This window comes from Barbatula barbatula (assembly GCF_947034865.1).
Source record: "Barbatula barbatula genome assembly, chromosome: 22".
NCBI lineage: Eukaryota > Metazoa > Chordata > Actinopteri > Cypriniformes > Nemacheilidae > Barbatula > Barbatula barbatula.
Window position 1 is genome coordinate 20106507 of NC_136785.1, and position 24827 is coordinate 20131333.

The 24827-nt window shown below is 39.8% G+C and overlaps 1 protein-coding gene across 1 annotated transcript in view; it reads right to left on the bottom strand.

Annotated features, from left to right (window-relative positions):
* fstl4 (follistatin-like 4) overlaps positions 1-18309 on the bottom strand; it is a 115397-nt gene extending 97088 nt beyond the window's left edge. Inside the window, exons 1-3 of the mRNA XM_079487457.1 lie at positions 18142-18309; positions 11144-11276; positions 1655-1688 (exon numbers count right to left, since the gene is read on the bottom strand). Coding sequence (XP_079343583.1) covers positions 1655-1688; positions 11144-11266 — 157 coding nt within the window. The 5' untranslated portion in view covers positions 11267-11276; positions 18142-18309. The remainder of the gene's footprint in view (positions 1-1654; positions 1689-11143; positions 11277-18141) is intronic.
* Positions 18310-24827: the final 6518 nt, after the last annotated feature.

Genomic DNA, 24827 nt, shown 5'->3' on the forward strand with positions numbered 1-24827 from the left:
TCTGGTTTGGAACGAGCTCAGATTCCATTCCATTGACCACAAAGATAAACTGCACCATTTCCAGGCAATAATCCTGGTCGTTCATAAAGTCAACTTCACAAATGCCATCGATGGGTGAGAATGTTTCCTCGGTAGCTGCAGTCGGATTCCATCTGTTCAACGATCACGCAGAATATATGATGTGAACGTTGGAGACCGCAGGCAACTGTTTCAGCTCGAACATCGCAGCGTGTTACAGCGCGGTTTCATCACCTGTATTGTTATGTTGTAATATGGATGTCACTCAACCGATGGCCTTTAAGGAAATTCTTTTTTTAAGGTTGGACTGTTAAGCACGATCCAGTTAATGCAAAACACAATCCTTCTCTATAGCAACTATTCAAAACACATCGGATCGTTTCCATGCATGGTTGGCTCAAATATGGACAAACACGTTCATTGAAAATAACCTAGAAATTCTTTAACCCGACCACAGAACACAGAGAAACTTCAAGTATTTTAAGTCCTCCTCCGCAGAGTTTCTCAATGTACAATTCCCTTTCAATAAATACTGTATATAAATGACCCGCACAGGTCAAAGTTTCTTTTATTTGTGACGCCAAAAGAATCATGATCCTTGAACGCTGCTGAATGAGAAAGATTTCATTGTATATTGCGTCTTTCTCGCAAGATTTCTTCCCGTCTTTCTTCTTGGGTGACCTTTTCGGCGACGAGGCGCGCTGCCCGTGGCACGTTATTTATTTATGATTTGCGTCTGAGCCAGAGGCCTGTCAGCCTGCCCTGTTGGTAATGTAAGCGTTCGGTCAGCCGCTCAAGTGGATGGTGGCTGTTGAGATGTAGAGAAACTGGGGCAGTCTGATTAATGTCCATCCTTTGCAAGTGAGATGCAGACATGACAAAACAGGCCTCCTTACAGAGCAGGGAAACTGAGATAATGCGCCAAAACAGGCGCGCACACACATAGAAAAGGTTTCATTATTCCAACCATGAGAAGAACAGAAAATCAATCACACCGTTACGTGTTTCTTTATGTTTTGACCAAAGCCAGTAAATAACAATTCCTCCCTACGGAGCCCTCGAAAAAAGTGTTTACTTAAATCCGGTGAACTAGAGAAGCGGTTTACGTTCTAAATGATGGGAAACATTTGATTAGACATGTGACCGTTGATCCGAAATTCATTTACATTTAAAAGCAGTCAACACTCCGTTGAGTCTGCATGCACATTACCATTACCTTTCCTACAGATGACGTGCTATGTCATGGAAAAAGTCTCTTTAAATCTTGAAATCAATAACTTCTATTATTCTGCAACATTCAAATGAAGAACATGTCAAAACAACAAGTTCCCAGTTTGATTTAAAAAAGAGCCACTGACAGCATAATACCTGGAAAACCGTTGCGTTTGACATTCGCCAGTTTGCTGCTTCGCTCTCAGATCATTACACACGCATAAAAGTGTCACAAAGACATACAGAGGTAGTTTGGGATTTGGCCATTTCAAAGCATGATGTCTAAGACATCATCAAGAGAATACGTGACATGCTACGGACAGAAAGCCGTCGTGAAAGCTGTACACAAGAACTCGACGCAATGCAACAATCATCCCTTACCAACAATATGCATGAAACATTACACAATAATGCAGTGACTTACTTTGGCTGTCTTTACTTGCAGCTCCTCCATACGGCTGCAACACAAAAAGGTAAATAATCAGATTCATGTTTGAATTTCATGGAATTTTATCAAATCGACAAACTGTTGACTTTCAATAATGTATGACATCAGTTTCCCTCGAGTTCACACACGTGTTCTCAGAGAAGGATTATCTTCACCACACGCACACTGATGTGATCTGTGAACTGTGAGCTCAATGTCACTTATGTTGATATGTTTTATGTTGATTTTAAAGCTCATCCTTTAGCAGTTGCTAGAGAAAAGTAAATCCTCTTCTCCAGACGCCAGCAGACAGTGACAGTCTATAGGATATCATCATTTTAGCAGCATCATCTCTCTGGAGCACTCTCGGTTTGCCCGGGTATTTCTGGCATCTCTCTAGAACCTGCTTTATGATCACATGACGCGTCCTGCCTTCTGAAGAACACATCAATAAAGACTGCTGTGGGACACAAAAAGCCATTTCACTCGTCTCAGAGATTCTCTTAAGGTGAGCATGGAGGACGTGTTTTAAAAGCTTGTGTCACAGCTTGTGTTAACTTCTCGTCCCTCGTCCTCCGAGGAGATCACTGTATCGGCTTGGTAACGTTTCATTCTTTGACAGACTGAATTTATCTCGTGAAGCCACCATCTAGACATTCAGGTTTCAACTGTTTGTGAATAGACCTGTGATTTTACTTCGCAACAATGCCCAAGTAGGGATTTACTGTGAAGTCAAAATAGTGTCAGATTAGGAAGTGAAAGACATTAGCAGATCATACCAAATGCCAAAAGAAATGACATAATGCAAAACTCTTAATACTTCTTTTGCAGATATAACACCCTGTCTACACCAGACGCGTGCGCAGCAGCACCCAGTGTGAACAAAATTGATCATTATAATTGAATTAAAACGGGATATATCGTTTTTAGCACATCGTTTGTTTTGGTGTAGACAGGTTGTCAGCAAAGATAATGTATGTGCCATTTGACAGATATTATATCAGAGTTGGAAACTCTGGTTTTTTATGTATGCAAATAGTATAATATCAAAAGGTACACATTTATAGAAATTGTGCAGCTAACATTTTCATATTGTACTTTCAGAAAGTTTTGCAATATTCTCCCTCTACCCAAATGTTTATTGTTAACATAATTTTGTATATTTGTATATGTATACGTGATACACATTTTCAGTAGCGATTGAAATGTTTTGGTAGTGATCGCAATATTTCATTTGCACAGCTGAATCAGAATTCAATACAAATATCTAACTATGCTGCACATACTGTATAGCAGACACACATCTGACAGTAAATATCTAATAGAAAACATCCAGCTCACATACTACACCACTACTAAAACATACTAAAATACTAAAGATTTGAATAACCGTACAGAGTTTTCTTTATTTCCCCAAATAAAGGATTAAGTGTTCCTTTTTTATCAATGATACCCAGTGATACGTTTCGGCCATGACTGTTTTGTTAGTGACAATTTCAGCACATGGTTATCAAGCACAGTTCAGATGTACACATTTCAAAAATACATTTTATAGAATGAAACCCTGCTTAGTTGCAGAAAAAAGATGAAAAAAGACTCGGTTGCCATCTTTAAAAAACGCCTATAAACGCATCTCTTCCGTCAACACGTCGCTGATTGATTTTTCCTAATTCTCTTCCCTTTCCTTCTTTAAAAAAAACCTCACTATTCTTAGCTTTGTATACTGTGCTGGGCTTTAATGGACTAGTTTGATGCACTTATGTATTTTGTTGTCTATGTTGTTATAATTGCTTCCAATGTTTCCTCATCTGTAAGTCGCTTTGGATAAAAGCGTCTGCTAAATGACTAAATGTAAAATGTAAATGTGATAGTGACGTTCCATAAAGTACCACACAGATTTTCTGACCTTCGAACAAATAACTTCAAAATGATGAGACCGATCTGCTCTTAGAGAGCTATTAGAGAGAGAGATACAGTCATGATTTGTGATCAAAAATGTAGGGGTGTGGCTAAAGTCAGTCTCAGCCAATGGACTAAATAAATCTTTTTTTGAACTTCACTTTTTAAAAACATCAAATATATTTTTTACAAACAACAATGGGGAAAAAATGCTATTTGTTTTTAATATAAATTTAAGTTGAAATTTAGGGGTTTGGGACACGAAGCTCCAAATTGAAAGTATCGAATAAATGATGATTATATATTTATATTAAGCTAACTGAATACTTTTTATGTGTTTTTATGTGGGTCAGCAGTAGGAATTTTGTAGAATAGCCCAAATAATAATAGGATACACCACTGCCATTACAATGAATGGAGAGGAAAGTAACGCTCAATATGGCCGTTTTAGCGAAGAAAGTCCCAACTACTAGTAAAGAGTGCAGTAGCTGAGGCGACCGTGAAAAAGATGATCTTAAGCACAATTTAAGCTTATCAAGCCTAAATTATGGTACTAAATTTCTTGCAAATGGTTCTTGGTGTATTGAGTGAAATATCTCAACAGTAAAGAACACATACAGGGATAAGAAGTCAGGGGCAGTAAACAGCTTTAAACAGTTGCTTTAAAAGCAACCAAAAATAGACTGACAGAGATGTCAGTGAGGAGAAATCCAGTCGATTAACCAGAGCTGGTATACAGATATACTGTACAATTACAAACATGTAAACATATGTTAACTGCAAACAAACTTTGCCATTAGACACTGCCATTATAAATTCATTGATATTTAATAACTAACACCAGATTAGTGTGTTAGCACCAGAAGATTGGGAGATTGTTTTGGGACTCTAAAGCTAAAGGCTTTTCCTGGCATACACACCACTGATCAAATGTCATGTCAATGAAAACCGACATTTACCACCAGAAACCAATGTTTAGAGTTTATAAAGTGTGAGGTTTAAAGGGGTCATATGACGTGGCTTAAATGAATATTATGGTTTGTTTTAGATGTAATGTAATGTGTTAACATGATTTAAGGTTAAAACGCTGTATTTTCCACACACCATGCATGTTTGCATCTCCTTTTTGCTCCGCCTCTCTGAAATGCGCTGATTCTTTACAAAGCTCATGGCTCTGAGAAGCGAGGTGTGCTGTGATTGGCCTGTTAACGCCCACCTTACTTGTGTTTACATATGGGCGGTCCTAGTCAAATCATACCACGAGCTGATGTAGATTTGTGTGGGTGTGGTTACACGAGGCGTTTCAGGCAGGTCTGGGTGAGCATTCACTTTAAGGTAGGTAAGACTATAACAGTGAAAAGGGTTTGGGATTGCGCTGTCTGTAGTGTGAATTGAATTTGTTTGAAGCAGAAGGACGCAGCGTGCATGAGTAGACTGAAAATATGAAAAGTGCTTGACCCCTCATGCCCTTACACTCATGGAGCCATTAGTATTTCATTTGTGCATCTTCAGCTCTCAAACAGCTCTTAGTTGTACAATCTCACTGCATCCCACAGCTAATATATCTGCAACATTATCATCTGGAGAGCACTTCAGGGACAGATTCAATTAAAACTAGAAGCGTTTTAAATCACGATTCGCTTTACTGTCATTATAATGTCATTATTTACCATCATGAAGATATGTTTAAAACAACATTATAAGAATTTATTGTATTTCATCTGTTCCTTAAGCCGCTGCAGTAATGTCTGGATGAGTTTGTTCAGCAGATCTCTTGTGCTTTAACATCATGATATTATCACTTGTGGAAACTCCTCAAGATCTCATTTGGGACAAGCAATTACAGGCACTACATTCACATTAGACGTGACATTACACAGACTGAAGAGCCTCATTAAAGCCATTATTAGTCCTTCAAAGATGCTGCAAACTGTAGTTAAGTGTGAACCTTTCTAATAACATTTCATTAAACATGCTCATGTGCTTTGGCTGTTGGAAAAAAAGATGCTGTAAGAGATTTTTATGCATGTATGTTTCTTCCTACATAGCGTGTACACAATGTTCCCAGTACCACACAGATTTTAAAGGGCTAGCTCACGCATAAATCTCAATTTTGTAATTTTCCACCCACACGAGGTTCTACATGTTTTAAGACCTCCCTGCATCTTCAGAACATCACGCAATAAGACATCCGAGAGGTTTCCAGGCCTCCTCATAGACATCGTGGTAATTCTCTCTGTCAAGGTCTAGAAAAGTACTAAAGACATTGTTAAATAAGTCCATCTGATTATAGTGGTTTACAGTGACGAGAATACTCTATATTCGCAAAAGAAACCAAAATAATGACTTTAATCAACTGTTGTGAATTATTTATATCACATACTGAAGCTTTGGGTTTGTATATGGTGGGAGCTTTATTATGTAAATGTAACCGAGTGGTAAAAGGAAAAGTGTAAAAGGTTGTTTCTCTTATTTCATCGTTAAGCTTGTTTTACTTCTATTTGTTGTTTTCTTTAAATCATCTAATCAGAAGAAGCGGCGAATACCTCCAAGTTCCTCGAGTCACCAGTAGGTGGTGGTTTGTGCATTACACATGAGAAATGCGCATGCGCTGTTTCCCTTTGACAATTCGAGTAATGCACAGTGAGCAGTGCGAGGGAGACGCGCAATCTCTGGAATTAGTGACAGATTAAAGACCATCCAACGTTAATCATGTATTTCCGTCTAATCTTTCTGTTAAATATCCTTCTGGACTGCAGGTTCTTAGAGATGTCGTATTTGTAAAGTTATATTTTCTACGAGATACAATGTTATGACGTCACACCATGTGGTGTAGGCTTGTTCAACTGCGGTTTTACAAAATGTCTCATACTTTTACATGTTGCAAATGTTTCATGTGTTTTCATGTGATCGAGACTTTGTCTGATTATTTACACAGTGGCACAGTTTTCTTTTTACAAGTGAAATGTAAATGGATGTTATCATGTATTTTTGTTTTTGTGTTTCTTTTATATAGTATTCCCACTGCCGTTTTGCCGTATTTTTCATATCGTACCGTGGAAATATTGCATGCGTTTCGATGCATAAGATTCTCTGTAATGTAATTTCTTATTGTGTTTAATCTTTGACGGCTGTATTTTTGTAGTGCCGGGGTTTTTGTTGACACGCAACTGGACTATAAAACTGAAGTGTGTATCACACCCGTGGTTATTAGACACAGAAGAATATCGAGCTGTGAGGTTTCTTTAAATTTTATACTCAGCTCTGTGTTTCCAAAAGGAAAGCTGTTTCTTTTATTTCCGGTCTAAATTGTGAAAGTGGTAAGCCGGAGGTGTTTTTTTTTTGTACGTTCATGGAACATTTTTCAGAACAAATTATTCTGTTGAAAATTATTAAATAAATAAACCACAAAGAAAGTGAACCGCTATTTTGTGTTCCTGGTGGTAACTTTAAATCCCCGGTCACATAAATATGCACTACGCAACTTCTAGTGTCATACGTGTTGGCGTAAATGACGCGTTATTGGTTACGCATACAGAGCTGACAAATGTGAAGCCGTTTTAACCAGTACAGGATCTCTATGTGCAGGGCAAAGTTACTGACCAAGTAAGTTTGCTCCATGACTTTGTATACTGGATGTTTAAACTGCTAATCTGTTTGTGTCATGATTCTGCCTAATCTTGTCTTGGTTTTCTGGTCTAGGGGAAGAATCATGACAGACCCACGTGTTTTATGTGGAGAGAAACATATTATGGTCAATCAGGACATAATATGTGTTCTCTCCAGTCTCGTCATTGGCCCCGCCCCTCTCGTTCCTAGTATTGCTTTCCTCCTGTGTCTCATTACCCACACCTGCCCATTGTTATCTCCTTTGTTAGTTTTCCTATAAGATGCCCTCATGTCTATTGTCTTGTGCTCGTTCGTTGTACTTGTTAGCTTGTACTTGTATACCGTTCTTGTTGCCTTGTAACCTTAAACCTTCTATAGTAAAGTCAAGTCTAGTCTAGTCTTAGTGTTTTGTATTACTTAGTCTTTGTGAGTGTTAGTTCTAGTCTGTTTTAGTTAAGTCCTCCTTCGTTTCTTGTATGTTCTTTTACCCCATTGTGGGCTTTTGTTTTCGGTTTTGTATATATATTAAAGTCTATTTGTTAACCCCTGCATCCCCGTTTTGCTGCCTGCACTTGGGTTCTCCTTCAGTTCCATAACAGTTTGTATCTAAGCCTGTGATGTTCTTGGTGGTTCGTGATCTTTGATACTCTATTTATTACGTGAAATGCATGTGGAAGTGATGCTAGCATCGCGGCTAATCTTGCTAACGTTTCTAATGTAATATGTTTCGGACGTACAATATATATTCTACAGTTTATATGTTTTCATCCAATGAGGATGTGGTGTAATGTACAATAAGTTGTTTATTCCTTTTATCGGGCAACTCTCCCGGAAAAGCTTGGCAAGGTGAAAGAAAGAGCCCACCCACGAGCCAACCGACGAGCGATAGTAAGACCCGCCTACCATCAAGATTTACTGTTATGTGTCAAGCTTGGCTGCGCAAGGGGGTCTGCCCTGCAGCTCGGTACTCTTGCGGAAGGGAGAAGTTTGCGGTGTGTTCGTTTGTTCAGGGCATTTCAGAGATGAATGTTTGTGGCGAGGGGGACACGAGTCTGAACCATTGAGTCTGCAGCGGGAGAGAGAGCTGGGAGACCAGCGGTGAATATGCGAATGACGAACACCTGTATCGCATTGCAGTAAGTGATGTGGGTAGCGTATAAACAGCCCGAAGCAGAACACGTCGAGAGAGACACGGACTGCTGTCTGGCTGGCGAAAGACAGGAGACAAAGACAAAGCGAAAGAATCTGTGAATGGATATTTACTTTATTTTGTGTTGCGAGTTATGCTTAAGTATAAATAAAGCCACCAGCAGTCCCAGCCAAATTCATCCGATTCCTTCCTTTCTCTGAACTTGTGACAATGTTATATAAAAGATGGACATAATGCTGGTTTCTAGAGGCTTTGAAACTCATAGATGGAGCGGTCCCAGTGATAAAAGATGCCGGATATGAACTGCGTGCAGTAAGTCAAACAAAGTCATACGTCTGTGTTTTGTTGGCAATCAGCGTGTACGTGCATAATGTACAAAACACAAAGGGATTCAACGCGATGATGTGTTGTGAGCTCGTGCTATAGTTCCGTCCCCCGTGCCCGCCTCCAGCAGCTCGTCTTTTTCCATAAATAATCCTACAGCTGGAACTCTCTTTTATAAAGGTGATCAAACTAAACACTCTTCGAAGATACGATGTATGCAATACTACTGTATAGGTACTTAAGATTAATATGAGATTGGCTGTGAAACCTGATCCTTAAAGAGATATCATGTGCGATTTTTCTTTCTTATGGATGGTAGCAGAATCTCTGATACTTCATTGCAAAAATCAATCATACATAAAAATAAGTGTCCTTAAAACCATTTTCTTCCACGTGACAGATCATTTAAGCTGATGAATGAAGGTTTTTTTGATCTTTAATCATTCATCACAGGTTGAAACTGGACAGCAGAATGTGAACGTGCTGTTGTGTTGGCTGTGTGAGAATTTTGGAGGGCAGGACTCAAGGATGTGACGTGCTGTGGGACTTCATTGACACACTCTGTCTGTTACACAGCCAACTGAACATCCCATGGGCAGAAAAACAGACGGAGGTGTCCGTGCTTAATTTCACCAAGAATTAGAGGGCAAATGCTGAAAGTGACTCTTCGTTTTCTTATAGGTCACTGAGACGTGTACATTTTTTCAATACTGTAGATATAGGAAAAAGCACATACACAGACGCAAGGTGTTTAAATATATTAAAGTCCTAAAGGTATCATACTTACAAATAAGAAAGAAAATTGACAATTTTAATAGAATTTTATATCTTGATTGACAGACCCTTAATTTGCTTTTTCCTTTGAATAGTTATGGATTCAAAAGCATTGTTGATGTCACTGAGTCAAATGTCACTGAAACAGGCCATTTATCAGAAGACAAACACAGGGTAAAATCTACAGAGGGGAAGCTTATTAGTGATTATTCAACCTGGGTCCACTCACTTACTAGCATTGTTAGGACTATTCAGTCTTACTTTTCATATTTCAATTAGACCAATCTACCTTTTTATGCAACTGACTTAAAGAAGTTATGTCCATTCTTAAAATAAAAATTAGATGACTAACTTCTAAGTGTCACAGTCCCACTCCGTTTCAATGCCTGTTTCCCTGGACTCAATTACCCATCATCCTCTCCTGATTCCGTTTGTGATTATTAAAGTGTTCTTTATTTATGTAAAATATCTAGCCGGCGCCTCGACGCTCACCCCAGTTTCCCCTGGAACAGTTGTTGCGGGAGTTCAATCCTCTGTATGTTAAAGGGGACCCTGCAGGGCCCCAGAGACTGATTCCTGTGCCTCAGAGACTGATTCCTGTGCCTCAGAGACTGATTCCTGTGCCTCAGAGACTGATTCCTGGGCCTCAGAGACTGCTTCCAGGGCCCCAGAGACTGATTTCAGGGCCCCAGAGACTGATTTCAGGGCCCCAGAGACTGATTTCAGGGCCCCAGAGACTGATTTCAGGGCCCCAGAGACTGCTTCCAGGGCCCCAGAGACTGATTTCAGGGCCTCAGAGGCTGCTTCCAGGGCCCCAGAGACTGCTTCCAGGGCCCCAGAGACTGCTTCCAGGGCCCCAGAGGCTGCTTCCAGGGCCCCAGAGACTGATTCCAGGGCCCCAGAGACTGATTTCAGGGCCTCAGAGGCTGCTTCCAGGGCCCCAGAGACTGCTTCCAGGGCCCCAGAGACTGCTTCCAGGGCCCCAGAGGCTGCTTCCAGGGCCCCAGAGACTGATTCCAGGGCCCCAGAGACTGATTCCAGGGCCCCAGAGACTGATTCCTGGGCCCCAGAGACTGATTCCAGGGCCCCAGAGACTGATTCCAGGGCCCCAGAGACTGATTCCAGGGCCCCAGAGACTGATTCCAGGGCCCCAGAGACTGATTCCTGGGCCCCAGAGACTGATTCCAGGGCCCCAGAGACTGATTCCAGGACCCCAGAGACTGATTCCAGGGCCCTCTCATTCCCTATTGACTCCCATAGTATTAATTACTAAATACTTTGCAAGTAAATGGGGGATGGTTTGGTAACTGACATTCTTCCGAAAATCTTCCTTTGTGTTTAGCAGAACAAAGACATTTATACAGGTTTGGATTAATGACAGGATTTTCATTTTTGGGTGAACTGTCCCTTTAATATTTGATTTAATTGAAATTACTGGAATAAATAAATATGTTTATTACCAGGGGGAGTCCTAACACTTTTGTCCATATACAGTAGTCAACAGATATTTAATATAAATATATTAGTTCTTATTGTACATCAGCAGTAGATTAGTCAATGTATGAAAGTAGATGAGATCCGCTAACAAATTATACTAAATGTCACACATTAAAAAGAAGCGGCATCTACTAAAACAAAAGTCACATTAATGACAGTCGCTGTTTTAATGTCCCCAGGCTAAAACATCATACTGATGAATTCAGGAGAATGTGATGTGACAGAGAGCTTACCATCTCCTCAAGGCCATCTGGAAGATCCTTTGCTCTTCTTTCAGAACCAGCACTGACTCCATGAGCCAGCAACAGAGAAGATCCAAGCAGGCTGGAAAAAACCCAAACGCCCAACCACCCCATCAGTATTGACCTGTCAAGAGAAGAACACAAAAACACCTGCACTGTCAAACATCATCACCTTTTCTCACATGAATTCAGCGCCTGTCAAATACTGTCATGTAATTACAGAGAAGACTTTGCTTCTGGTGATCACAGCTGCCCCCCAAAAAAAAACCCACCAAAAAACTTTATTTGCTGGGGTCATCGAGCATGTAATGAAAAGATGACTACATTTCTTCAAGATATAACACAAGCAACTGCCTGTGAACTGCTATGTAAGGCATCATGAGCTATTGTTTTAGAATGTTAAGGAAACTCATGAAGAAATATCCAAGGGTTCTATTTAAATGATCAACAAAGGCATATTTATATGAATTTGTTGGCTAAGGTTGTCAAATATCCTGCCTTACTTGTATAAAACAGTTTTTCTGAAACCCGAGAAAAGTGGCACAGACTGAAAGTGAAAAGCAGATGAACAACGTGTTTCTTTTCGCGTAATTACACATATTTGACATTCATCAAATTGACAGTACAAGTCAGAGATGGAAACTTGAGGGACTAAAACATATGGGGTATCAAAATAATTCAGTTTAGCAGCACTGTACAGTATGCACATGTCCTTTCAGAAAGATGTACAGTAGTCCACCACAGTGCAGGCCAGTCTGGGTTGAGTTATCGCTTCTAATCGATGGTCATGTGTTTGGCCTTGCGTGCAACGCTTGTGCTTTAACAGGTCAAAACCTCTGGGTTTGTGCCATGCAAATCAATCCACTCCCACTGTGGCCAATCGGCTCTTATTAGTGAAGACCCTGACGATCATAACGCCCCCGATCATTGAATTATTATTCAAATGCTCAAAATCCTGAGCTGGTCCTGATCCACTAAAAATCATGGAAATCTCCAGAAGCCGGAAACATGAACAGTAATATATAGATTCATTCATGAATATAGTAAAACAAGGATAAAAAGCATTATACTTTAATACCAAAGATTTAAGATGATCCCTTGAACATCTCTCCCTTATATTAAACAGAAAGAAATATTACCACCAGCTGTGATGTCGGCCTGCATTTGCATATTCCTCACATACTGTATAGTTAGCCTTACACAGTGCTTACTGATCAGCAGAAAATATCAATTATAAAAATATCAAAATAATGTGGAGTAAGCCCCACTAAACGTCTGCAAGAGATGCAAGTTTTAGAACCACAGTAACTAATTCCATATTGAAAATACAAATATGCTCATGGTTAAATAACTAAACAAATGTATGCATTTTATGGCTTAACATGTAAAATGTAAAATGCAGACAACACAAAGATGTTTATGGGCTGTCGGTGGGTTTTTTCCTCTGAATCTGGATTTTGTCATGAAACACCCGGGCACAGACTCTCTTTAACACGAGTCTCTCATCAATGTAGTGACCGGCATGAACTCTAGCTATAAGAACTCAAGCATGGCTTCTTCTAACCCGACATCATTACATGTAGGCTAATTCCTGGCATCATCTTTAATATGTAATGTATGTGTTAGGAGCAGTCTTTTCGACACTAAAGAGGCTTGAAATCTGCTGAAGCCGAACTTATGTCGCAGATGTAAAGAAGACAATGAGTATTTGCCCAACTTCAGAGAAACATTCACTAAAAATCACCAGTCGCTCAAGAGTCATCACAAATAAATCACCAGAAGCTCAAACAATCGAAAAAGTACCAACTTTAGTCAATTTCAAAGCAACAACATTACAATGGGGTTGCAGTTAACTTCCGGTACACATTCACAAACAATAGAGAGATTATTTCTGATAACAAGCAAATAAAAACCCAGAAGAAGTTTTACTTTGCTAAACTTGTCTCTCCAAATATTTTGAATTTAGACTGTGATACCAAGATCAACCACTAGATGTCAATGTACCATACGGTTTCTTTAAATGCGTCAAATCTACAGAACCCGTTCAACAACTTGTTGAAATTCAACAAAAATGTGTATTTAATACTAAACAATTAAATAATAATATTAATTGATATTAACATAAATTAACTTAAATATAAATAGTTATATTATGAGACACTAGCTAGGAAGGAGGCAGGAACCAGCGAACATTTAACAAACTTTAATCAAAAATAAACAAACAATAAACACAGAAGTAAAGACCGGCAGCCACCTCACGGTAAACTGCCAGCCATAAAACATAAACACAAACGTAACATGTCCGGGCCTGATCCTCTCTCGTCAACAGTCCTGCCGCTCGTCCTCTTAAGCTCCCGATCTCCTCCGTAAGATATGCAGGACCGGTGCGCGCACAGCTGATTGCAACTATCACTCACGCCACGGCTCTCGTCGCCTTCCTCACCACAATTACATAGCAAAATACAAAGTAAACAAATAAATAACAACATGACAAAAATAATTTGAAATGACCATGAAAACCAAACATATCAAAATAAAAGCTAATTCCCAATATGAATAAAACTGACTAGCATTCATTCTATGGAAAACAGCAACATACACGGCCCTCAAAACCCCTACACTGAAATAAAACACAGGTTTGATGTGACACGAGACGAGAATGAGTCAATTATGACTGAATTTTCATTTTGGGTGAAAATGTTAGACACAAGCTCATCTATACTCCGTGGATATAATGTCTCCATTTCATGAGTTATTTCACCATTGTCATGAGCAGGAGAGTCTATTGAAGTGTAAAGAATCCTCCTCACAGACCCTGAAAGAGCAGTCATCTGCAGGTGCTCACATAACCCTGCTGACAGCATTAAACCAGCACATTCATATCTGAGAAGATCGGAAATTCAACAAAAGAATGACAAATCAGCCCCATTCTGAGGAACCGGACATAGTCATAGTTACGTTACTGAGCCTAATTTTCCCCACTAGTTCTGACATGGAAGAGTGTGCTGAGCACAGGTTTGATCTGTGATGCAAGATTCCATATCTTCGTCCAGAGCTGAAGTGGAAATATAAAGCTGACAGGTTCGGTTTGAGCTCTTGCTTTTGTCCTGCGCCTTTACATCACAGAAAGACTCAATCAGATATCATTTGTGTTAAAGCCATTGATATCTTCAGCACGCCGGATTAAGATTATTTATACATTATAACTATTATTTATTTAGGCATGATCCGTCTCATGTGGTCAATACGGTTTAATTGATCAGTTTGTACCCGTAGGCCTATTTACTTTATCCAAATAGTGCTCAAGTGACCTGAAACATGTTCATCTCCAGTGTTTGCCGAAAACACTAACAGACAGTGGATAATATTAATTCATCTACTGATGTCACAGAATGATCTTCATTCACTCTTCATTTCAACAACAAAAAGTCCTCTGAATGAAGTTTTCCACATGAGTCAGACAGATTTACAATCCATGTGCGGATGTTCATTAAAAGCGTGAGGCAATGAGACACAGTTTCAAAACACATGTAACAGTTCAACCAGGCAAACACATGACAACAGTCATCCAAGAGACGACAGGCACAGGGGTCAAACAAATAACAATAGGCAGGCAATGAAAAATGTTCAGTGATGCAATGGGACTTCACTAAATCTCCTATATCGTGCACTATATCGGCTGTCGGCCATTTTCTAGTGTTGTCTGATTTTGAGTAAACAACTCATTCCCTACATTTCTTCGCCACTGTTACCCATAATGCATTCTGATTTTGAGTGTATATCCGATGTACATATTAATTAGTGTTATGACGAATGTCCGCGACAGTACTGTCAGACGCAGGATATATTACGTCAGTGTCCGAAATTGTTCATTCATTTTCATTTGCTATTAAGGGAATAGTGCACGAGTGAACAAGTGAGCGAATTCAGACACAGTTTAAGTGACATGTGTAATGGCATGCTACAAACAGGACGTGAGCAGTGAAGAATAAAATAAACCTCGCTCTAGCCCCCTCTGGTGGCCGGATGAATACGATTCTGCCTCAGCCATCACAGATAAACATTTAGTATACACATCTTGTGTTTATTCTGCCCACCAATATCTATGTTCAATAATATTATTGTAACTATATAAACAGATGTACATAGCATACTTAATACAGCTATGAATATAAAAGTCTGATGAAAAACCCCACATTTACATCTTTTGAACTAGCCTACTTAAGTTCCCTAGTCTGTAAAGTATTTTATAATTTGCATGTTTTCATGATTAAACATACACTATCTTTATTTTTTTCCTATTTCTGTATTAATGATTCTCTTTATTTCTTTTACAACATGTTTTCTGTGCTAAGGCTCTATAGAGATAAACGTGATAATAACAGGAATGTGGCATCTCAGCTTCAAACTCCATGATTGAAACCATCATATTGTCAACACCATGACACGGCGTTCAGTTTCCTCGAAATGGAGAAATGTACAATGACCTAAGCCAGAAACAAACTCGCTTGTAGCGTGTAAATCCACCAGGCTGCGTTTACAACTAAAATCTGAGAGTTTATTACAGATCATTTGAAAAGTTGAACCTTTTCTATGAAACTTTTGCAAATCATTTGCATTTAATTATCAGCTTAACATTGAAAAGTTGCTCTCATCACAGCAGCTGTGCAATGACAAGCCGCCGCTGTTTGTTCTCCACAAATGCTGCCAATGTAGTCAACAACACAAACACATGATCACTTCAGATTCAGAGCGCTGTTCTTTTATTACATTCAATTAGATGAAATACTGAAACTGTGCTAAATAAATGTCAGTTAGTAAAACAGAAATATGCGGTCTAGCGTGTTAGACTAGCAAGTATTCCACAAAGACATTATATTAATCCATGAATATTCTGTGAACCACAAATGTTTTGTAGATGTGTATGTTAATACATCTATAATGTCAAGCGTATATTGTGTGTACAGTATGTATGAATTCTTCGCTTGTTAGCATTTTGTGTAAAGCGTATATTTCTTTACTGTTTTTGTTTTTTGTGAATGCACTTTAGAAATAAAATTGAAATGAACTCTGAGGTTAGGTCTTGATGTCTGACTCATTTTGATATGTGTTTCATTGTTTCCATTCAATGCACATTGTTTTTTTAGAAAGCCATTTTTACAATTTTGCAGCATCGGCTATAATGATTATATCTTACAGGATTACACTGTATATGTTATATGGGCAATTTACAAAAAAATGAATGTGTCTGACAGAAGAATGAAGATAAGTCACATGTACCCTTTTTAATATTACAGGCTAAATATGAATGATATAAAAACAGTTTGTTTTCAAATGTTTTGCTATATTACACCATAGGACACAACAGTACATTTTTCAACTTCCCACATATTACGATAAACCTGATTATGATAAACATGGAAAGGCATAAAAAGAATAAATGGACAACCAACAACAGTATAAATGGGTGAACCGTAAAGGAATGCATATGATCACAAATACTGTGAAACCCTTTTCTTCACATTATTCACATTTTCTTACAGAGAAGATCCGTAATATTTTCAAGTCTATTCAGTGTAGCGGTCAATCGCACAATATGAGCCATAATAAAGCCATAATCTACACATGTGGTTATCAACAAACTTCCAAACACGCCAATGAAAAATAGCACAAGATAAAGTAGCAAAAAGAAAAAAGAGCTCTCTTCTATATCAATCTGTGATGTTTGCCATTGTAAGTCAGCCCGCAGAAACAAGTCGTACTCACACACCTCTCACAGATCCAAACAAAGACTTTCGTATATTGTAGTATGAACGTGAACAGCATTATAATGAATACAAATATTTCACATTGGATCACATCTGTGCTCCAGTTAACATGTTATAATATCATATTGCCTTTTGTATAAGTGTATATACCTGTATAAATTTATATAAGAATGTGTAATGCACTTTTCTCTCTACTCTGTAGACTCAGCGGTAAAGCAGCGGTCGAGACCCAACACTGCAGATGAGAGAGAGTCTCAGACACCACAGAGAAACAATCCTAAACGCTTGGTGACTTATCGACTTGAAAATGAAAGAGACAATGCGTTCCATATATTTTGTTATTTACATCAAAAAGGCAGTGTTTCTGATCGCTGGTCATCTAAAAAGTATTGTGTCGAACATTCATCTGTTACTTTAGAAGTAGAAGTCAGGTTTGTGTGACATGTCAGCATCCTCAGAAATCACTAACTAACCAACGCAAAATGAAAAAATAAAAACTTCTCAGCTAAACTGTCAGTTTATGATTTTGACCTGTTATGTTCATCTTTTTGCTTATTGTGGGGTCGGTCGGTTCTGAATCTTATGAACAGTATTATACCATTTATTTCTTTTAGCGAAACCAGCAGAAAATAATCTGATTTAATGTTTTTCTTTTTGCAGAATTATTAAGTCAGCAATGGTTTTACAACACACAAATCCTCACTTCTTTTCTCAGGTTATTCTAAGAAGTGTCTGTAAGTCCAGAAGCAATAAGTAATGTACTGTATAATAAATAATCAAAGCTGATGAACTTTTCACCAGTTTCACCCAATTTCGTAAAACAAAATGTCTAATTTACAAATGTATAAAACACACACAAATGCTCTGAGTCACAAAGGTAAGTGATGGCACAGTAGTTTGTATATTATAATGAATAAATGATGTCTGGTTCATCGCTGTCATCTCTGAACTGTAGTTACACGTATACAGAGAGTTGAAAGGCAATGAGACAAACAGTGAACTAAAAGCCTTGATGTGCATCACATTCAGTGCATTACTGATCGAGCGTCACAAAAGTGCAGTCGAGATGTGTCAAGTGTGAACTCTTGTACGCTTCTCTTCTGTACGACACACATGTGACAGCATCTAAAGCTTCGAGCGCAATAAATGCCTTATAATGATGTTTATCATAAGAGCAGCGCGCGTGATATAAGCGCGTTAAGACTCGGTGTGTGTCGTTACCTGTCGTGTTCCTCCGGAGAGACAGAAACGATGCGATAAATGTTCAGTGTATGTGTTCCAGAGACTCCTCGCAGACCCTCACAGTCCACACGATCACATCTCACTCCATACTTCAACTGACAGTGACCCGCGTTCTTCCAGCTCACCCTATTTCTGCAGCTCTCTCTCTCTCTCTCTCTCTCTCTCTCTCTCTCTCACACACAGCCCTCCCGACGTCACCCACACACACTCCTGCCGACGTCACACAGTGCATATATAAACACACACACACACAGCGCTACGCAGAAGACATCTGTATCCAAACACTGACTGTCATCAGTGAGTGAACATTCACACACCCCGTGGAGCTTATACTGAATATTGATAGTCTTATACGTACTATATACATATTGAGCTGTAATAATGAGTATAGTCTGCTAAAAGGATATTAGTATGAAAATTCAGCACTTCACAAAACGTCACATTAAATGCGAGTAGACGTAGTAAAGCTACACATGATGCGACATGACCCCTGGAATATGAATCATTAGGGATTTAACACATATTTGACTAGTTGCTACAGTTGACATAACCGTGAAGAAGGTTGTATGTTTTCAAATCAAATCATCCCTTAAAGTGTTGGTCTGAAAAGCTGATGTTCATTTATTCATTCATTCACACAGATACAGATGTGGCCATTATTTCATGTTTAATATGAAGTTACGTTAGAACTGTGAATCTGACTGCTGGTGTTGTGTTGATAGCAGACTGTCACTTGCATCACTTGCTTTGGCGGTTTGTAGGATTGCTTGCATCAGTCGGCTCCGGCACTAATAAACTTCTTTTCTCTTTTGTAATAAATGTTACATTGCGCATGAATATTTCAGACACACGTGCATCTTTGATGCTTCAGCCTGTATTATTCCCCATAACTGTGTCACCCTTGAAACAGTAATGTTGAATACTGTTCTGTTGTGTACACAAGGCTTGTTATAATGGATGCCATACAGTATATAATGCATATGTTGTGTGTTGTGTGTGTTTTCTGTGGCTTTACACCTACTTTTAACACAAATCAGTTCATATGTATTGTGGCATATTGTAAGTGGGTATGCAAGAGAAAACCACATTAAGACAGAAGTATAATGACGGTAGTTTTTCACCTTTTGCAATTTTCTTAAAGAAATGTTAGAAATAGATTGTCTTGTGGCTTTCCTTTACTGTTAACATCAGGTTTAAGTGTCAGAGAATCCACATACTAATAACATGCGGTGTCTGATTAAACTGTTCATGTTAAAGGAAATGAAAAATGAAAAATTGAAAAAGTCAAAATTATGAACCTACATTTATTCAATGAAAACTGTGATCATTTCCGAAAAACTGAAAAGCGCATTTTCTGTCTTTCATGCAGTATTTGTGCTTGCATGTTATATATATTTGTCTGATGTGTTCGCCACATTGTGTCTATGTGGTCTCCATCCGTGTGCTGTTATTATGATTAATTTGTGTTTCTGTAGTTGGACCTTAGTATTGTGTGAGCATATTTTACTGTAGCTATTTAGAAAATGTCATTGGCAATCTTTGGCAACTTTTGTTGAGTGAATCAAACATAAAACAGCATGCATCCTGCGAGGTCGCATATACATCACCAAGGCTGGCTGTCTGTCTGTAAGAAAAGAAAGAATTACAAAAAAGAAAGAAAGAAAGAAATTTAGTGATTGTGCCTCACAATACATTTTTGAGATGAGATTTTTGATTATTCATTTTTATTTTATTCATCAATTTTTTTAAATAAACTTTGCATATATTTCTATATATTTTTTTTTTTTAAATAAATGTATAGCATATATTACCATTCTTCTACAAGATTCTACACAATGACAAAGCAATGACATAATGACATCACAACATGATTACTTTTTGTTACAACTTTGAGAAACAAATCAAAATGCTTTTAACAGTTTCCTCTGAACTTTAGATCAAATGTCATAATCAGTGTGTGTGTGTGTGTGTGTGTGTGTGTGTGTGTGTGCGTGCGTGTGTGAACAAACTAATCGTATCATGCTTAAACAACCCCTAAAATATAATACCAAAATAATGATGTTATTATGTGCAATTCAACAGTCAATGAAAAAGGCTGAAGTAGAAGATTAAACATCAATGTTTTACCTACAGATGCTCAGCACTAACGGTTCTGGCTGATGTGATGTGGTGAGTGTGTTCCATTACTTGTCCAGATGATCACATTGATATTTTGGGATATTTACTGGTTGTATAAGAAAAAGGTCAAGAAGTCAGTGCATTTTTTGTTAATTTTAGTTGCATTTAGCAGTTTTGTTCACACTGAAGACAATTCACCTAAAGTCATTATGAGGTACGCCTGACAATTTTATTCAAGCCAGCCTCACATAACAGTCCTGTAGGATTTTTTGGGTCAGGAAAATATCCTTTTGTGCAAACATGTTGAATAAAGTAGCTGTCCACAAAATAAAATGCAACTCACTTCCCATTTAATGACAGATATGATTTGTCAATTTTTTTGCAATGTAATTCATCATCATTTTTAGTGCCATCTTGTGGCCAGTGTACAACTCCGATATCATGTCATTTCACACACCTCACCCGCTAAAAATCAGATGCCAATGCACAACTTTTGACTTTTACCGAGGGTACGTCTCAGTCTGAGCGCTTATTCAGGGAGTCGGATATTTGAAAACCTTCCAGTGCACTGAAATATTCACTCTCTAAAACTTCCCACAATGCAAGGCAAATAAACATGGCCACTGACTTCCCTTACCTGAAACACGTCACATTTTCTGAAGCCTCTCAGCTCAAAATCACTCATGCCTTGCTATTATCCCGTGATTATTTTAAAGCATGATCTTCTCTCAGTTGTGCTGCACTTCTGGCAGACGTAACATCGAAGTCTGGAAACTCTATGATCCAGCAAGGCACTGTCTCATTTGACAAGCTGAACCAAACATGTCCTCGGCAAGATCTTAAATCCCTGCCAGGTCTTTGAAAGTTCCAAAAGAATCAGGGATTAATGTGCTTATCGTGTGAGAGGTCTTCACAGATCAAGGCTCTTCTATTTGTCAACAGCTGTTGAAGACGCATGCGTTAAACCCTTTGATACGCTGCTCAAGTCAAAGAGAATAAGTTGAAGTCTTGCCCCTGAGAAACTCCTGACAATCCTGTTCTCCACATCACTTGACAAAGCCTTTTTTCTTAACCCTCAGCACGGCTCCCACTGCATTTACTCTAAAACTTTACTGGGAAACTTTCTAGTAGGTTTCCAGCACAAAAGGTTGTTCTGACATTGAATGTCATTGATTGCTACAAATTTCCCCAAGATAGCGGTAACCTGGCATTATTAAAAATTGATGAAGGTTTGATGTGTAGTAAGCTCAAGCAGAAGAACGCTATCTGCTTTTTCTTTTTTGTTTTATTTCTGAGGTTTTCACTGGTCTAGTCTTAATATAAGAGATCAGATATAAAGGATGACCAAACATCACTGCCTGATGCCGCAGGTGATTATATAGCACATGTATTTATGACATCACAGCAAGTTCATGATGTACATGCACAGTTTCGGCACAGTCATTTAATGGATGAAGAAAATGTATCTTTAGTTATAATCAGTATATTCTAAACTGTTTTAAATAACTTTAAATACAGGTGCTAGTCATATAATTAGAATATCATCAAAAAGTTGATTTATTTCACTAACTCCATTCAAAAAGTGAAACTTGTATATTATATTCATTCATTACAAACAGACTGATATATTTCAAATGTTTATTTCTTTTCATTTTTATGATTGTGGTGATTCATTCTCCGTGAAGTTGGACGGACGGACGGATGGACGGACAGACAGACAGACAGACAGACAGACAGACAGACAGACAGAACGTAGAACCATAGGCCGCACAGACACGAAGCAGGTGAACTGGACACCACTACAACCGGGTAGGAACTAAAACGACCTGACAATAAAGGACAGACAACTGAGAGCTTAAATCTGGTCGTGCTGATTACTCACAGCTGTTCCCAGAGAGTAATCAGCATGACACAGCTAAGTGCAAATCAAACATAATGACATAGTGTTAGATGAGACAGTGAACCCATAAACCGTGACAGTACCCCCTCCTCTATAAGCACCTCAAGGAACCAACCGGTTGCCTGTAATCATCAATAAGAGAGTGATCCAGAATGTCCCTTGCAGGAACCCAACTGCTCCGGACCGTAACCCTCACAGTCCACCAAGTACTGGAACACGAGTCCCCGTCTAGATTCCAGAATGCGTCTGACCGAATAGGCAGGTTCCCCGTGTACGAGACGCGGCAGTGGGGGAAACAGGGACGGTGGGTTAATGGGAGAATAAAACACAAGATACATGAAAGGCGGGATGAATCCTCTTGTACGCCAGAGGGAGATTGAGGCGGACCGTCACTGGGCTAATGATCTTAGTGACAGGAAACAGGCCTATAAATTTGGGTGCTAGTTTGTTGGAAACAAAGCGGAGAGGAATGTTCTTGGAGGGAAGCCACACACTTTGACAAACAACGTATTCAGGAGGCTTCAACCGGTGGCGATCGGCCTGGGCCTTGGTGCACACTCCTGCCCGGAGAAGAGTCTCACAGTGATAAAATCAAATACAAAATCCCAGATGTCTTGAGCCATGGTTCGCCACCAGAATCATTGTCTAACCAGAGATCTAGTGCGATTCACTCCTGGGTTGCAAGCTACATTAGATCAATGACCCCACTTGATTACCTCGGACCATAACTGCTCCGGCACAAATAATCGACTCAGTGGGCACTCGGACGGAGGCGTTACCTCATCTAAGGCGTTGCGAACCTTCGACTCGACCTCCCATGTGAGTGAGGAGATAACGAGTCACTCCCGGAAAATTACACTCGAAAAAAAAATACAAGTGCATCCGGTTGGATGTTCTTGTTGTCCAAGGAAGAGTGCTGGGACAGAACCGCACCTACCCCCACCTCTGACGCGTCAACCTTGACGTTTGGGATCAGGGGCTATTAGGATGGGAGCCGAAACAAAGCGGCTCTTGAGTTTGGCGAATGCAGCCTTGGCTGCATCGTGCCACCTGAACGTAGCCCTGGGGGAGGTTAAGGCGGTCAGAGGAGCGGCTAGTTGGCCGAAATTGCGACGAAGCGCCGATAGAAATTGCCAAACCCCAGAAACCTCTGTAGGGCCTTTACGGCTCTCTGTGGCCAAACTATCACAGCCTTAACTTTGTCAGGGTCCATGCGCACTCCCTCAGAAGAGACGATGTATTCCAGAAACTGAACAGACATTTCTCCATATGTCATCCAGGTAAACATATATGAACTGATCAACCATGTCTAGCAGCACATCATTAACGAGTGCTTGGAAAACGGCGGAGGAGTTCGAGAGTACAGAAGGCATGACTCGATATTCAAAATGCCCCCTAGGGGTATTGAATGCCGTTTTCCATTCATCCCCTTTCCTTATGCCTACCAAATGATAAGCATTGAGTAGATCCAGCTTGGTGAAGATGGAGGCTCCCTGTAATCTCTCGAAAGCTGAAGACATCAACGGTAAAGGATAGGTATTATTTACCGTGATGTTGTTCAGCCCTCGGTAGTCAATGCAAGGTCGCAGGGAACCATCCTTCTTACCCACAAAAAAGTCAACCTGCCCCCGGGGGAGAAGAGGAAGGACGGATGAACACGGTTTCTAGAGAATCAGAAGTATATTTATCCATGGCCTCCCTTTCAGGACCTGAAAGTGAGTATAACCTGCCTTTAGGCGGAGACGTACCTGGCACTAGGTCTATAGCACAATAATAGGGACGATGCGGAGGAAGAGAAGCAGCTCGGGACTTTCTGAACACTTCCTTCAGGTCCAGGTACTCTTCAGGCACATTTGACAGGTTCACCGGCTCATCCTGCGAAATAGAACACAACAAAGGACAAGCAGACAGGAGACATGAAGCATAACAACGCTCGTCCCATGCCATGACGGAGCTACGGCCCCAATTCACTCTTGGGTTATTGAGTACGAGCCAGGGAAGTCCGAGGATTACCGGAACCAGAGGAGAGTCCGTGACCAGCAAGGTAGGTTACTCAGTGTGATTACCTGAGGTGACTAGAGTGATAGGTCCCGTGGAATGTGTGATGGCAGGAAGAGTTTGTCCACCGAGTACGTTGACAGAGATCTTATGAGTGAGTGGGACAATAGGGATAAGGAAGTCTCCGAGCCAGTCTATAGTCCATAAGGTTCCCCTCGGCTCCGGAGTCCAGTAAAGCCTTGCAATCGAAGGACCTCCTCCCCCATTGTAGTCTTACTGGAAGGAGAGTGGAAGACGAGGATTTCTTCAGGGATAGTCCGCCCGACAGTAACCTCAGATCCACTGCCGGCTTGGTCTTTAACTGGGCAGTTCCTGAGAATGTGACCCATGTTATCACAGTAGAGGCGCTTCTCCAGATAACCTTGTAAGAACTAGCGCGACCTTGGCTGGCTCGGTCGAGAACGTCGATGGCTGTAAGGAAAAGAAGGGACATTTAGTTAAAAATGCTCACCCGAGTAAAGTTCAGGCGGCGGTAGCCAGGGCTCGTGGTGGTCGGTGGTGCTTGCTGCAGCAGGGTTAGCGTCAGCCGGGACTGGCGCAGTGAGAGATCTCATCCGCTGAAATTGCGTGTTCAGCTCAGACATTTGAG